Source organism: Vanacampus margaritifer, chromosome 17, assembly GCF_051991255.1.
Source record: "Vanacampus margaritifer isolate UIUO_Vmar chromosome 17, RoL_Vmar_1.0, whole genome shotgun sequence".
In the NCBI taxonomy this organism is placed as follows: domain Eukaryota; kingdom Metazoa; phylum Chordata; class Actinopteri; order Syngnathiformes; family Syngnathidae; genus Vanacampus; species Vanacampus margaritifer.
In genome coordinates, this window is record NC_135448.1 from 5,882,629 (window position 1) to 5,897,421 (window position 14,793).

At 40.1% G+C, this 14,793-nt stretch overlaps 2 protein-coding genes across 10 annotated transcripts in view; one reads left to right on the top strand and one right to left on the bottom strand.

The window, feature by feature from the left end:
* LOC144036860 (protein 4.1-like) overlaps positions 1–14,793 on the top strand; it is a 138,539-nt gene that overhangs the window by 14,420 nt on the left and 109,326 nt on the right. For all 8 annotated transcript variants that reach the window (XR_013288742.1, XR_013288743.1, XR_013288744.1 and 5 more), the window contains exons 2-7: positions 8,771–9,081; positions 10,808–11,116; positions 12,888–12,992; positions 13,169–13,211; positions 13,304–13,379; positions 14,542–14,760. Coding sequence is in view for 4 of the 8 variants with exons in the window: in XM_077547769.1 (XP_077403895.1) it covers positions 8,779–9,081; positions 10,808–11,116; positions 12,888–12,992; positions 13,169–13,211; positions 13,304–13,379; positions 14,542–14,760 (1,055 nt within the window). In the remaining 4 variants the exon portion in view is untranslated. The remainder of the gene's footprint in view (positions 1–8,770; positions 9,082–10,807; positions 11,117–12,887; positions 12,993–13,168; positions 13,212–13,303; positions 13,380–14,541; positions 14,761–14,793) is intronic.
* On the bottom strand, positions 4,158–5,669 carry LOC144036859 (zinc finger protein 862-like). 2 transcript variants are annotated; one of them, XM_077547768.1, is made up of 3 exons: positions 5,521–5,669; positions 5,183–5,313; positions 4,158–5,074 (listed from the first exon to the last, which is right to left on the bottom strand). In XM_077547768.1, exons 1-3 carry the CDS (start codon positions 5,594–5,596, stop codon positions 4,583–4,585), a joined length of 699 nt encoding a protein of 232 aa, XP_077403894.1. In that variant the 5' UTR covers positions 5,597–5,669; the 3' UTR covers positions 4,158–4,582. The 2 variants fall into 2 exon arrangements, with proteins under 2 accessions (XP_077403894.1, XP_077403893.1); XM_077547767.1 differs by having other exon boundaries at positions 5,183–5,448.

The window sequence follows — 14,793 nt, forward strand, 5'->3', positions numbered from 1 at the left end:
TCTGGCATGCATGAAAATCTCCACCAAAGAGGGGAGCCGTCGACCCCCGCCAGGACAGAGCAAGCGCAACACCTCAGGGCCCCCCAGGCCGCGGCAGCGCCAAAGGACGACCCCCGGGCCCCGCAGGGGCCACCGGCCGGAGAGCAAACCCAGGGGGGCCTCGGGGGGGACAGGTGACCGCAGCACTGCTCCATGCTGCGGCCCGCCCCAACCGATGCCCCCCCCCCCCCACCAGTTGTGTGGTGCATTAAAATTGGAGGTGAGCTGCAGGGCGGAGACGGTGTCTCCACCCTACCCCACTCCCCCCCAAAGTGTGTTATGTGCCCTAAAATGTAATGTGCAAAACTAGTGCCGTGAGTTAAGAGGAGCGACCAGCTGGGCCCCCCCCAACCGGGCGGGGGGGGGGGGGCATCCGCCCACCAATCCCCCACCGGGACCCCGACGGGGCTCGCCCCCCGGATACCGGGGCCCGCCCGAAGTGCCCAGAGGTCCACCGGAGCGGGGCGGACACAACACCGATCCCGCCCACTCTCCCGGCCCCCGGATCGCCGAGACCCGGGCCACGGATGGAACCCCCGGCCTAAGGGAGGGGGAGGAGGGCGGACAGGGGAGGGGACGGGGGAAGGAGACGACAGGAAGGGCAGGAGGCAGCGGCAGGGCCGCAGAGAGAGGGGGAGAGGAGGAGGAAGGGCGACGAGGGAGAAGGGACAGGGAGGCGGAGGACGGGCGGGGAGAGGCGAAGAGGGAGAGGAAGCAAGGGGGAGGAAGGGGGAGGGGAGAGGGAACCACGGGGCACCCCGGCGGCCCACAGGCCCCGACCCACGTCCCCGGACCCAGGGCGACGGACCGCCCAGGGCGACGGACCGCGCCGGAGCGGCGCCGCCCCGAACACCAGGGAGAGCCCCGCAACACAGCACCCCCACGAGACCCAGGGAACGACCAAGACGCAGCCGCCACCCAGCAGCCAACAGAGGGGCAGACCCGCCCACGCCCAGCCAGGGGGGGACAGCACCTGTAGAGTTAGTCCCCTGGCATGCAGTGAATCCGAACATTAGCCCTTAGTGCCCATTGGAGGTGAATCTGCTCGATCCTGTTGGCAGCAACTGGGTTCCTGACTATAAAAATACAACCATTAGTTACAAACTGTCGCAATGACACTCTGTCAATGCAGAGACATCAATGTAAGTTATCATGATGTGGTGGCTCTCGCTAACAGGCAGAATTAAATAACCAGAATTAGGTTAAAATATTCTATATACGTAGACCATATTTCTATGAATTTTGATATTTGTTTTTTATTTGAGGCCGATATTTTTTCCATTAAAATGTGATTTATGAGGAGGTTAGACCATTGGTCGATATTCAGAGTTTGTTTATTTTTCCAGTTAACAAGAATTGTTTTTTTTGCGATAGTAAGGGCTACAAGTGTAGATTGAAATTGTTTGTGTGGTAAGTCAGTTGTTGTTAGGTCACCTAGCAAACACAAGTTTGGAGATAAAGGTATCCTATAGTCCAAGATAGCGGAAAGTTTTTCTAAGACTTTAGTCCAGAAATACATAACCGGAGTGCATAACCATAAAGCATGAAAATAAGTGTCTGTAGTGTTTTGTAAACACTGGAGACAAATGTCGGAGAGTCCCATTTTCTTCATCATATATTGAGTAATGTATGTTCTATGGATAATTTTATATTGGATAAGTTGTAAATTTGTGTGTTTTGTCATTTTAAATGCATTTTCACAAACTTGAATCCAAAAGTCAGATTCCGGAGCTATAGACAAGTCTGTCTCCCATTTCGAGATGGGTAAAGACATTTTATCCGTATATGAAAGTAACTTATATATTTTTGAAAGTTTTTTTGTTGTTGTCGGAGAAAGCTTGGTAATATCTTCAGCTAAACCAGGCGGTTGGAGTGTACCCTGAAGTGTTGGAATTTGTTTCTTTATCATATTTTTAACTTGCAGATAATGTAAAAAATTTCCGTTTGTTATTTTGTATTTTTGGAGCAAGGATGTATATGATATAAACATATTATCTGAGAAGAGATGGTGGAGCTGTGTAATTCCTTTCTGCTCCCACACACCTAAATAAAACGATTGGTTGTTAATTCGAAAGTCAGGGTTATGCCATAGGGGAGAAAGCCCACAGGGCTCCACTTGGGCTTTTGTAATTTCTAATGCCTTCCACCAAGCAGTCAGGGTGGCGGAAATCATTGGGTTTTTAAAACAATTATTTATTATTTAAACAATTAATTGATGTTGTAATAAAGAGTAAATCTAGAAGTCTGAGGTTATTACAATCCTTTTGTTCTAGTTCCAGCCAACAGTTAGTATCTCTGTTGGGTTGCGCCCATAGAACGATATATTGTAGCTGGTTAGCTATATAGTAGTACATAAAATTTGGTGCCTCTAGACCACCTTTGGATTTACTTTTCTGAAGAGTAGATAGACTAATCTTTGCTTTTTTTTTGCTGAGTCCAACAACTGGAACCAGTTAGCCGTAGGTTTAAATGGAATCATTGAGAAAAAATAGTTTATTTTAGGTAAAACTTTCATTTTAACGATGGCTATTCGTCCTATTAAAGAAATAGGAAGATTATTCCAGCGTTCCAAGTCACTATGAATGTTATCCAGAAGTGGAGAAAAGTTTAAATGAATTAAATCAGTTAATTTAGGTGAGATTTTTATGCCTAAGTATTTTAAATTACCTATAGAAAATGAGTAGTGTGGGTCCTGGCTTGCAGGGTTCCATGAATTTTCTGTAATAGGTAGAAGTGTTGATTTTGTCCAGTTAATAGAATAATCTGACAACTGTGAGAATTTAGTTATTAAGTTAAATACTTCCCCTAACGAAATCGCCGGGTTTTCTAAATAAAGTAAAATATCATCGGCATATAGATTAATTTTATGTTCTGTTACCCCAGAGTGAATTCCTTGAATCCTTCTTTCCTGGCGTATGGCTATTGCAAGTGGCTCAATAAATATTGCAAATAATAAAGGGGACAGTGGGCATCCCTGTCTTGTGCCTCTCTGTAAAGTAAAGCTCTGAGATATAATCCCATTAGTAGTAACTGTAGCTTTGGGAGAATCATATAATACTGACACCCAGTGGATAAATGATTTCCCAAAGCCAAATTTATTTAAAACAGCAAAGAGGAAGGACCAGTTAACTTTGTCGAAAGCTTTTTCTGCATCCAATGATATAATAACTGCCTTTTTATCATGCCGCTGTGACATGCTAATAAGGTTAAAGAGCCTCCTAATATTATTACATACCTGTCAACCTCTGCCGATAACTGCCCTTATAAATGATTATGATTCCCCTTACAAACCCCAAAAAAACCTTACAAACACCGTACGACGCATGTTTACTCGCGGTAACCAGACAGTGTAATAGAAATAACAAAGGTAATTTGCATACAAAGTCTTTTATTCAATTTAAAAAGTTTACAATGCAATAAACTGTGCCTTCAGTGCTTCCTATTGTAAGCCAATGTGCATGATTTAGCAGACTTTATCTGCTCTAATGAGGGTCTCACTTGTGAGCAACACTTGTCACAGTTCAATTTCATCTGTAATAAAGAAGTAAGAGTGTCTGTTCCCATTGTCTTTCTGTACTCTGTATGAATTTTCCTCACATGGCTGAAAACCCGCTCGCTATCAGCATTACTGTGAGGAAGGCTGAGTAAAATTAGATACATCTTTCTCATCAGTGGAAAGCGATCCAGCCCCAAACCAGTTTTCATTTTGAACACATGAGGCCAAAATGTCTCTGGACGAATTGGTTGTCCATCCTGACTTTTCTGAGGGAGAAGATCATCAGGTATTAGTTGATAGTCTTCCCATTCATCTTTTAATTGTTCCTGATCAAAGTCTGGTGTAAACCTGTTTGCAAGCTTAACAATACTTGTGTAATCCAACATCTCTCTCTTTCTTGGGTCCAACACCACCAAGTCACTCAGTATTGTATTCTCAAATGGAAATTTTTGTATCATTTTAGTTACAACAGCCTCGTAGAAGGAGCGAACAGAGGAAAAAAAAGTTGCTTGCATGGCTGGTGTGATGCTTTGCCTGATTTCATCCTCCTCATTGGTGTCTTGGAAGAGGGCCCTGGTGCCCAAGCCAACAGCAAGCCTGCTTTCTTCATGCTGCAGGCATCTGTTTGTATAATCAACTGCCAGCAGGCTATCAGCAGATTTGACATGTTCCATTTGCACAAATTTCACCAAGAGTTTCTTTAAGAGTCTTTCCATTTCTGGTAGCAAATCTCCAATCATACATGCCTCTGTTTGGAACACAATATTGAATTGATTTATTTGAGGCAGGATGAAGCTGAGGAAGTGGAGTGTGAGGAGAGTAACAGGGTCTTGAAGTCGATCATGGATGCTTTTCACTTTACCTGCCCTTTCAACATCCGCATGGCTAGCGAAGTAGCTTTTGAGTGCTTCGTACTGAGACAATGTTCTTTCAACCACTTTTTGCAGAGACAACCATCGTGTCGGACAATGCTTTAGGATTTTTTCTTGCTCGGAATTTGTAAAGTCCTGAAACTCTTTAAAATCTTCAATTCGTTTGGAACTATTTTTAAAAAAAATAAAATATATCCACCAGCAAGTCATCTATGTTTACTGGCAATGTCTTCAGTCCATCTTTGACACACAGATTGCCAAGATGACAAATGCATCCAACACTAAAAACAGCCCCATTTTTTTCTTTTATCCTAGACAAGACAGAGTTTTTCTTTCCAACCATGGTGTTGCAATTGTCGCTTGCAAATCCCACAACCTTACTCCATGGAATGTCATTTTCTTGTAAAATGTTGTCAATAACGGCAAAGATTGATGCTGCTGTGCCTGATGCCAACTCTGGTAAATCGAGGAGTCTGGTATTTGTGTTCTCCCCATCAAAGAAGTGAGCTAACACAACAAGTCGCTTTTTGGTAGTACGATCATTGCTTTCATCAATCATGAGGGTAAATGGGTGAGCTCTGCAGTACTGAATGACGTCTTGGGTGTAGCCACGTGCAAGGCTCTCCTTAACAATCATCGTAGCCTTGGTCCTCCGACATGCAAACTCCTGCAAAAATATAATATTAAAATATAAAATTTTAATTTTTGACACGGTGCCATAAATGCTGATTCATTGTAGATATGAATGATACTACTACTAATAATAATAAATTACCTTAGCTGTCTGTGAATCCGGAAACATAACTTTCACCAAATCCGAGAAGTGGTCCGCAGCTGTGAAAGCAATGTTGTGCTCAGCAAGAAAATGGCAGAAGAGAATTTCCGCATTTGTCGTTTTGTGGGATGCTGCAGGATTTGCGGTAGAGACGAAGTGCTTGGTTAATGGGACATGTGAATTGGTTTTTTTCACATTCTCCACGTGTCCGGCAGTTTTAAAGTGGCTCTTCAGATCGTAAAATCCACTCGCAGCAACTTTCACGTCTTTATTGCAAGGGACACAGAATGAGAATTGAGTGCCTCTTAACGATACTTTAATCCAGCCAGCATATTCACCTTGAAGTAACTCCCATTCTTTCTGGTGTCGACCCGATCCTTGAGTTCTTCGTTTCTTACTAGGTGGCTCCTCCATGCTTGCTTCCACGATATTTACTCTATGTATATCTACGCATGCGCATGTCAGCGCATTTTTTTTCCCCGTACAAAAGTCGGTGTACGGCGTGCATGATTTGAAATGGTAAAAAAACGTATAAAATACGTATAAAACGTACAAGTTGACAGGTATGTTATTAGTAGAGTGACGATCTTTAATAAAGCCTGTTTGGTGCTATGAATAATTGTCGAGATTACTGTTTCTAGTCTAGATGTGAGAGCCTTAGTAATAATTTTAATATCAGTGTTAATTAGTGAAATCGGACGGTAACTTGATGGAAGGGTGGGGTCTTTTTCTGGCTTTAAGAAAAGTTTAATTGCTGCTGTATTCATGTGTGGACGTATGTAACCATTAGTTTTGATTTCTGTTACTACTCTTAAGAATAGCGGAGCAAGCATGAACCAGTAGTGCTTAAAAAATATAGCCGGATAACCATCTGGGCCAGGTGCCTTGCCATTAGGCATACTATCTAGAGCACTGTACAACTCGTTTATAGTAAGTGGCGCTTCTAACATATCTTTATATTCAGTAGTTAGCTGAGGCATATTTAAGCTACTGAGGAATGCCTCAATATGTTCAGGGTTAGGCTTGTTAGTTTCTCAGTATAGGTTGCGATAATAGTTATAAAAAATTTGATTAATTTCTTCTGGTGATTGTGTACATTCACCAGTTGTCCCTTTGATAGCCGTTATAAGAGATTTTTCCCGATTGCGTTGAAGTTGGTTTGCAAGAAATTTACCTGATTTGTTATTATATTCAAAGTTGTTGTATCTCAATTGTTGTATTATAAACTCTGTTTTTTTAGTTAGCATATCGTCTAACTGTATTTTTGTATTTTGTAAGTCAGTCCATATTTGGTCATTTGGGTTTATTGCGTACTCATCCGTCAGTTGTTTAATTTTATCTTCCAAGTCATTTTCGAATTTTTGATCCTGTTTCTTTTTATAAGATGAATATGATATAATTTTACCTCTAATTACTGCTTTCCCAGCTTCCCAGAGAAGAGATGGCGATAGGCCTGGAGAGTCATTTATTTCCAAAAAGTCTGCCCACTCTTTCCTTATAATTTTATCAAACTCTACATCGTTTAGCAGTGAGATGTTAAAACGCCATGTTGGTGGTGGTTTAAATGTATAATCAACTTGTAGGGAAAGTGAGACTGGTGCATGGTCGCTAATAATGATAGGATGTATTTTTGTAACAGTTTTATCAGCAATAGAGTTATTTGTAAGAAAATAATCAATTCTTGAAAAAGACCGGTGCCCAGCGGAAAAGAAGGTAAATTCCTTCTTATTTGGGTTTTTAAGTCTCCAGCTGTCGACGAGGCCAAAATCATCCATATATTCCCCTATTACTTTAGTAGATTGTAATCGCCTTATACATGTTGTGTTATTAGAACGGTCTATTAATAGATTTAAGACTGTGTTAAAGTCTCCTCCAATAATAATAGTAGAGTTCGCTGCTAAATCAAACAGCTGAGAGAAAAATTCATGGAAAAAGGCCGGATCATCATTATTAGGGGCATATAAATTGCCAAATGTATATATTTTATTAAATATAGTTACCTGAATAATAATGTATCGGCCCTCTGGGTCTGTTATTGTATTATTTAGAGTAAAGAGTAAATTCTTATGTATGAGTATACAGACTCCTCTTTGTCTGCTGTTATAAGGGGCAGAGTATGCTTGGCTAAAATTCTTATCAATAAGTAATTTTTCTTCAGATTTTTGTAGGTGGGTTTCTTGCAGGAGGCAAATATCTGCTTTTAATTTTAAGAGATGGTCTAAAGTTTTTATTCTTTTTGCCTGTGAACGAGCGCCACAAACATTCCAGGAAACCAGAACTAATTTATGCATACAAACAATATAGGCTCAGTCCTGTGTATATATCTGCATAGGCCATTTGTCAATACAGATTAGGGAGAGGACCTCTAATTTTTTATTTATGGACTCCAGCATACTGACCGAGACCTCCGTAGTGGTTAGGTCGTCCGTGTCCGTCGCTGAGTCATTCTTTCTCTTTTTAGAGGGTTTTTTCGACGGTTTCTCGACGGAAGAGTCCTCCATCGCGCAGTTGTAAAAATAACCGTCAATGAAGCGTTCGAGGTCCTCCACGTTGGGTGGTGTTCCAAATCTGTCGGATGAAAAGAGAAAAGAGAAAAGCCAAGATATATAATGGTTAAACTCGAATTAGTTTAGCATAATAGAGCTAGTTCTATCTTAGCAGCAGGGCGCTGCCATGTTGGGGTTTCCCGGTCTCGCTGTTGGTCTCGCGATAATCACAGCATCTCGCGCATCTATACCCTAATCTTTATCAAATTACAAACCCCTTTTATTGCTTTTTAATGATATCTCCATGAGATGAGTCATCTAATTTTCGAGGGGTTCCTTTTGTGCTGGTCTGTGTGCAATATCAGTATATGAACTATAAAAAGTTTAAATAACACATTCTAGTGAGTGTTTTGGAAGGCCATACACTGGGTGCAGCAAAATAAAATAAAAATACTGACACTTTATGCACCAAATTGTCATTTTTAGTGATTAGCATGTCTGCTAATTCAGATTCAATTCGTTCTGTACGAAGTTTGCAATGTTTGAGTTTTTTCCTGATGTCCTTACACATTACAACAACATGAATGGATAGATATTAATACAGTTTTTTAAACTTGTATACTTTAACCTAATGGTCACTAAAATGCATAGGCTGACCTGACCATAAGCATTGTGCTTAAAGGCAAAATAGAACATTTTCTAGTGACGATAAGGAAAAAGAAACTACGTGAACCAACAGAACAAACAACAAAGAAACGTGATTATAACCTCTCACTCAATAGGCTGCTTGCAATTTCTATTTCAAAAGTTAATTGTCTCTTCACCCCATATAATTAGCTGTGGCAAGGGTGCTTGGTCATTTGTCTACTGTAGATGTTCACTCTCCTGCTGCCATCGCTGCAGATGAAATGTAATATCATTATTATGGTTAGAATGAACTATAGAAGCCATAGTTAGACTTTGTAGTTGTCTCATTTAAATGACAGCTTCAATTGAAGTTGAGTTAGTTCAATGACTGTAATACTAGTATACTAAGACTAGGTCATTATGCTCATTATTCTCTCTCTCTATTTCTCTTTTGTTAATTTTGATCCTGTCACAGTGGTCACCATGACAACAGACGAAGCAGAAAGTAACCAGAAGAAGCCGAGGCAGCAGGAGGAGGCTGGCCAGGACGCAAAGCCGTCTTCTCCGGAAGAGGAACACCTCCGGCCTCGCAACCGCAACTCTGCCGGCCGCGGCCTCTCCCGCCTCTTCTCCTCCTTCCTGAAGAGACGTTCCCAGTGTGAGAGCGAGGGAGGGGAGAAGGAGGAAGAAGAAGCAAAAGCGCCCATTGCTGACCCTGAACCTGAGCTGAAGATTGAGGGAGAGGTGGCCCACGACCAGCACTCAGTCAGTAGCGCTGAGGCCCAGGTCAGGATACACATCAGTTTATATCTTTATCTGATGGAATTCTACAAGAAACGTCTCCTGTACTTCCTGGAGTAGTTGGCTCTGTCTTAATAGATGCTCCAAAAATCACACCTTCTTCCACCTCCTCCCTAAGGAATTTATTTTTATTTTTATTATTATTATGAAAAGTTACTTTGCTCTCATTGAGTGTGTTTTAAACTGTTTAATGACACCCCAGTTGGAATATGCTGTAAAACTAAACACTAGGGATGTAAGGTGGTATTTTTTTTAAACGTAATTAATTGCATGACTTCAATAGTTAACTCACGATTAATCGCAAATTTTAGATATGTTCTGAATGTGCAATAAAATATTGTTTTCTCACATTTCCTACTCTTGTTAACATATAAGTTAGAACAAAAAGTTAAACTAATAAATATGGCTTCATCTTTTAGTCACTGATACAGTAATTTCCTAATTCATAAAAATTGAGTTAAAATTAAAAAGGTGTACTGTACTGTAAAAATCAAGTGTGATATTGATCTGTGTTGAGGTCATTTTTCTGCCGCTAGATGGCATAATTGTATTTGTAAGACATTGGTGACAGCTCAGTGCATTTTTCTTTTCATATTAAGAGCTATCTAATCTTTAACATGAAGTAACTTGTGAAATTCTGCACATTTTTCAAATTGTAAAATACAACTTGACCTCAGTCTCCACAAATATATTCCTAATTATTAAATTTATTACTGCTAAATTTTGATGTGGACATTTTTGCTGCTTTTTGACTGGAATTCCCCCAGTACAGGCTTTCCAGGTAAAATTTGTGGCGTTAAAGGAACTTTAAATTAACTCAAAATTAACGCACTAATATTGACACCCCTACTAAACACACAACAAAAAAGATGAGACATGCTTTGCTTTAGAAACATCGCCATTGCTAATGCTAAAGTCAATGTAAAATCCCATTGACATGCTTATAGCAAATTAGAATCGACTTCCGGGAGTGGTTTAATTTTAAATAATGAATATTCACACCCAATACTGCAGGACAATATACAGACAGTTAATATAACAATACTAAAAGGCAAATATTTATCTCAATCTATGAACAAATGGGTTATATTAATAAAGCTTAATTGCAACTTTCTTTTTCTACTCTTATGTATGTGTGAACATGCACAATACCACACGGCCACAATTGAGGCCAACTCGCACACAGCAGGAACAGCCGGTATTTGTTTTTATCTGTATTATTTTTAGTATATTCTTATTTTACTTTATTAATCAATTATTTTCTGATTTATATTTTCAAGTTACATTTAAAGTTGAGTTTTCAAGAATTCAAACAACTTTTTACTGTCATACCAACACACATTTCCACATGATATGGCTCGAAATATGATACCAGAGGTCTCAGGTTACCTCAGCAAGTCCAAAAATTTGAAAATCAAAATAGAACAACAAAATAAGATCAAATGAATATGATAATTAGATACGGAAGTTGATTATTGTTTGATTTTGTGCAAAGATATACAATGCAGCAAAAGTGTGGAGGCAGCAGAATGAAAATGCAAGAGGCTTGAATTGCAGATGATATTTACATGGTCATTTTGAGTGCTCAAGAATAAAGAAAGAGTTGTGTTCAATGTGCAGGGATGAATAGGTAATTTTGAGTAGTTGAATTTTGACAGTTGAATAAAGACAGTTTTGTACACTGTATTTTTAATCAAATCATCTTCCTCAGGCTGCCCAGGTAGAGAAGAAAGAAGCCGAGGAGGAGGAGAGTGGAAAAGACAGGGGTCTCAACAAGGAAAAAGCAGAGGTGGCTACACTGGAGAAAGCGGAAGACAACAAGAAGGAAGAGGAGGAGGAGGAGGAGGAAGAGGGGAAGGAGGAAGGACAGGAGGGTGGTTCTGAAGGTAGCAGTAACGGAGAGAAAGAAGAGAAGGCAGCGGAGGAGGAGTCCAAAACTCCTAAAGCTCAACGTCGCCCCAAAACCATGCAGATTAAAGTCACCCTGCTGGATGACACTCTGTATGAGTGTGAACTGGATGTAAGAAACAATAACTCTTTATTTTTCGTGTAATCACCTGAAAAAAAGGCAATATTTTTTTATGCTATTATTAGTAATCTTTAAGCCCTACAGTCAAACGACACGGCTGTGTCAATTGTTAATTATAGTTAAAAGGTCGTCAGGCAGTAAATGGCCTTCAGGCTTTAGTTTTGGCACCATTGTTATAGTCAGGCAACCATTTACAATCACTATCACACAGTCATTGAATTGGAACTGAATCCCCGCTTGCTGCATGGAAGTCAGGTAAATTAACAAACACAAAATCTCAGTCTAACATCACAAAGATCTTCATATATGCAAATTCACTCATTTGATGTACGCTTAACTGAGGTCTTATGAGGTATGACCAAAAACCATTTGATATCTTATTTTCGATAGAAGTGCCACTTTACAGTTGGTAGGGATTTGAGCTGCAAAAATTCCTTTCACATTTTGTCAACTTCAGACATCAAGTACCATTAAACATATTCATAGGTGGCAAATCCAGGTCCAGAAAGTTAAAACCCTGCTTTAGCTCCAGGTGCTACTTAGCTAGCTCCTTAGCTAGCTTCCCGGGTGCTTGTTTAACTGCTAAAGCCAAACTGTGGCAGGGTTTTTACTTTACTTTACTTGCCATCTTTGAACATATTGAAATCACAAACACTCAAATTATCAAAACGTTAATCAAAATAAAATAAAAATAAGTATAGATTAATGAGTCACTTAAAAAATATAACCCTTAAACAAACATAATCTTACCACAATGTCGTCCTTCTAACCTTTGACAATTGATGATTTTCATTGAAGTGGAAGTCAACCATAAGTGAACAAGTAAACATTTCTTGACAATAATATGTTATATGTGACCTCACTAGTCTAAACATGACATTCTGATTAATATTACATTTGTGGAATAAGAGTTATGAAGCAAAATCCAGCTGTTTTCATCCATTTTAGGGGTCGGCCATTTTGCCACTTGCTGTCTACTGAAGGTGACATCAATGTTGCTCAGGACTCAGGCAACGCCCAATCACAGCTCACCTGTTTTCTAAAGCTGCACTGTGATTGGTTGTTACTTGAGCCCTGAGCAACATTGATGTCATCCTCAGTCGATAGCAAGTGGCAAAATGGCCGCCCCCTGAGATAGATAAAAATGGCTGGATTTTGCTGCCTAACTCATATTCCACTAACACAATATTAACCAGAATGCCATATTTAGACTAGTGGCTGCATAGAACATATTATTGTAAAAAAAATTGGGTTGACTTCACCTTTAAAAAAATTATAATAATTACTGTGGTGACCTGCTGGCATCTGCCATACAGGACCAAAACAAAAAGAAGAAGAAAATAACCCAAATGGAACGCTTTCAATTGGAACACGATACTCTTATCACACAAAAGACACTGATTCATCTTCCAGGAACAGCAAGCACGACTTAATGAAACGTCAACACTCAAAATAATAGATCATAAATCTAACAAAGGATTTAATCGAAAAGCAAGACTACAAGGCTCCTTCCTTCGCGATGTATGCTATTTTTAGAAGGAAACATCTCTCATTTGCTGAGCACCTGCTTCAGTCTGACTAAAAGCTGTTAGCGGCCCTTTGGGCAAGGACACAATTCCCCTGATGTGTCCTGTTCTCACCATCCACTCAGCCATGTTCAACACTATAATGAAATCACTCTCTCCCTATAAGTCACTGTCTGTTACATTATCAGGTGAGCACTAAATGAAATAGCGTCTTGTTCTTTTTGTACTTGTGTCAGAAACATGCCAAAGGCCAGGAGTTGTTCACAAAAGTATGTGACCACCTCAATCTGCTGGAGAGAGACTATTATGGGCTGGTCATCTGGGAGACACCCAAGGTGAAGGTGAGCCGGTGTTGAACTGTCAATCAGTTGGAGCCATTTCAGCAATAGCGACCTCAGCATTTAATTTTAAAGCAGCTCTGAATATGTAAATGCCAATGTGAAGTAGATTAATTCAGGGGTTAGAGACCCTCATACACTATAAGGTAGATTCTGACATGCCTTATTTATTTTTTCAGACTTTGATGGACCTGGCCAAGGAGATCCGCAGGCAGGTGCAAGGTAAGCCCAGTATAGGCTACAAATGCGCCTCCTCACATCGTAATTTGGGATGTTAAAGGCCATTGCAATACAATTTGTCATCCCTTTTCAAGGTGCCAACTATGATTTCACGTTCAATGTGAAATTCTACCCTCCGGATCCAGCCCAATTGTCTGAAGATATCACAAGGTATAGCATCAATTCAATCTTGTCAGACTTTTTTTCTGCAATAAAAGCTTATTGTAGATGACCTTTATTTGTCTCGAGAGGTGCGTACTATAATCTCTACCCAAACACCATTAGGGACCTTTGTTCACCTCAGATTTCTAAACAATTTTGCCAATGAAAGTAATAGGAATCATAAAAACTGTACAGGTGTTTATTTATTTAGGTATTTTTAAAGGGACAATGTGTATTATTTAGTGCCATCTAGTGGTGAACTAATAGAATGCAGCAATTTTGAAACCTACGCACTACGGTGCCTCAGAGAGACTGTCCGGTGAGCGGGAGCGCAGAACTCACTAGAGAAGCTAATAAGAGCGGCTAGCACAAGCTAGCTGGAGCGGCTAACAAAAGCAGCTAGCAAGAGAATCTAGCATAAGCTAGCGAGAGCAATATAGAGGGAGTCAAGCATCCTAATACTGTATTCACGCTAGTGTTGCACGGGATACCGGTACCAATATCGTACTTCGATGTTTGCTTAAACATGTTGCTATTCATAAAAGTCATGGAGGTCATAGAAAATACTAGTAGTTGTTTTTGTTGTGAAATGCATTGTTTGTATTAGTTATTTTGATTAAACTAAGGATTTTGTAATCTATGCATGAAAAAAATACAGATTAATCTGACGATTATTTAAAAACATATTAAATGCATAAAATTGTGTTTCCACAGCATTTGTGTGTGAATATTTATTTGAAGGAAAAACACTCCCAAAGTCTATGCTATATTCCTGTTAGCATTTGAATGGGATCTTCCCTTCACTTTTAGCATTAGCGCTAGGCTAGCGATGTTTTAAAAACCATCGCTATTGTTTTGTATTTAAATATACAGGGGATGTAATTTTTATCGTTTAGTTCTACAGTTAACTCCCACTGGGGTGTAATGAAACAGCTTAAAGGACGCTTAGGGACAACAGAATAACCAGCGTAACATACGCTACAGACTTGCTAGTTGCTTATGCTACGCAAGCAAAATGATGCATTCAGGGAACTTTCACAGCGTTGGAAACTTCACTTTTCTTCGATGATAGACTTTTTTGGGGGTGCAGGGGCTTTTTAATTTTTTTTTTACTTTTTGTTGCTGAATCTGTTTTAGGAACTCAAGTCTTGCATTACTTGTCATTTTCAAGGTATTACCTCTGTCTCCAACTACGTAAGGACATCCTGCAAGGGCGTCTGCCGTGTTCTTTTGTCACCCTGGCCTTGCTTGGCTCCTACGCTCTGCAGTCCGAATTGGGCGAGTATGACCCTGAGGTGCATGGCAAAGAATATGCCAAGGAGATGAAGATGGCTAATGGGCAGACCAAGGAGCTTGAGGACAAGATGATAGAGCTGCACCGCACTTACAGGTCAGAACACTGGCTTCATCTGTCAGTGGTCGA

What these genes read in the sequence shown, in the direction of transcription:
- LOC144036859 (XM_077547767.1), bottom strand. Translation starts at nt 5,596, where the DNA reads ATGGAGGAGCCACCTAGTAAGAAACGAAGAACTCAAGGATCGGGTCGA. An exon ending in AGAATGGGAGTTACTTCAAG is followed by an intron (nt 5,449 to 5,520) that starts GTGAATATGCTG and finishes CTTGCAATAAAG; the next exon opens with ACGTGAAAGTTGCTGCGAGT. An exon ending in CGGATTCACAGACAGCTAAG is followed by an intron (nt 5,075 to 5,182) that starts GTAATTTATTAT and finishes ATATTTTTGCAG; the next exon opens with GAGTTTGCATGTCGGAGGAC.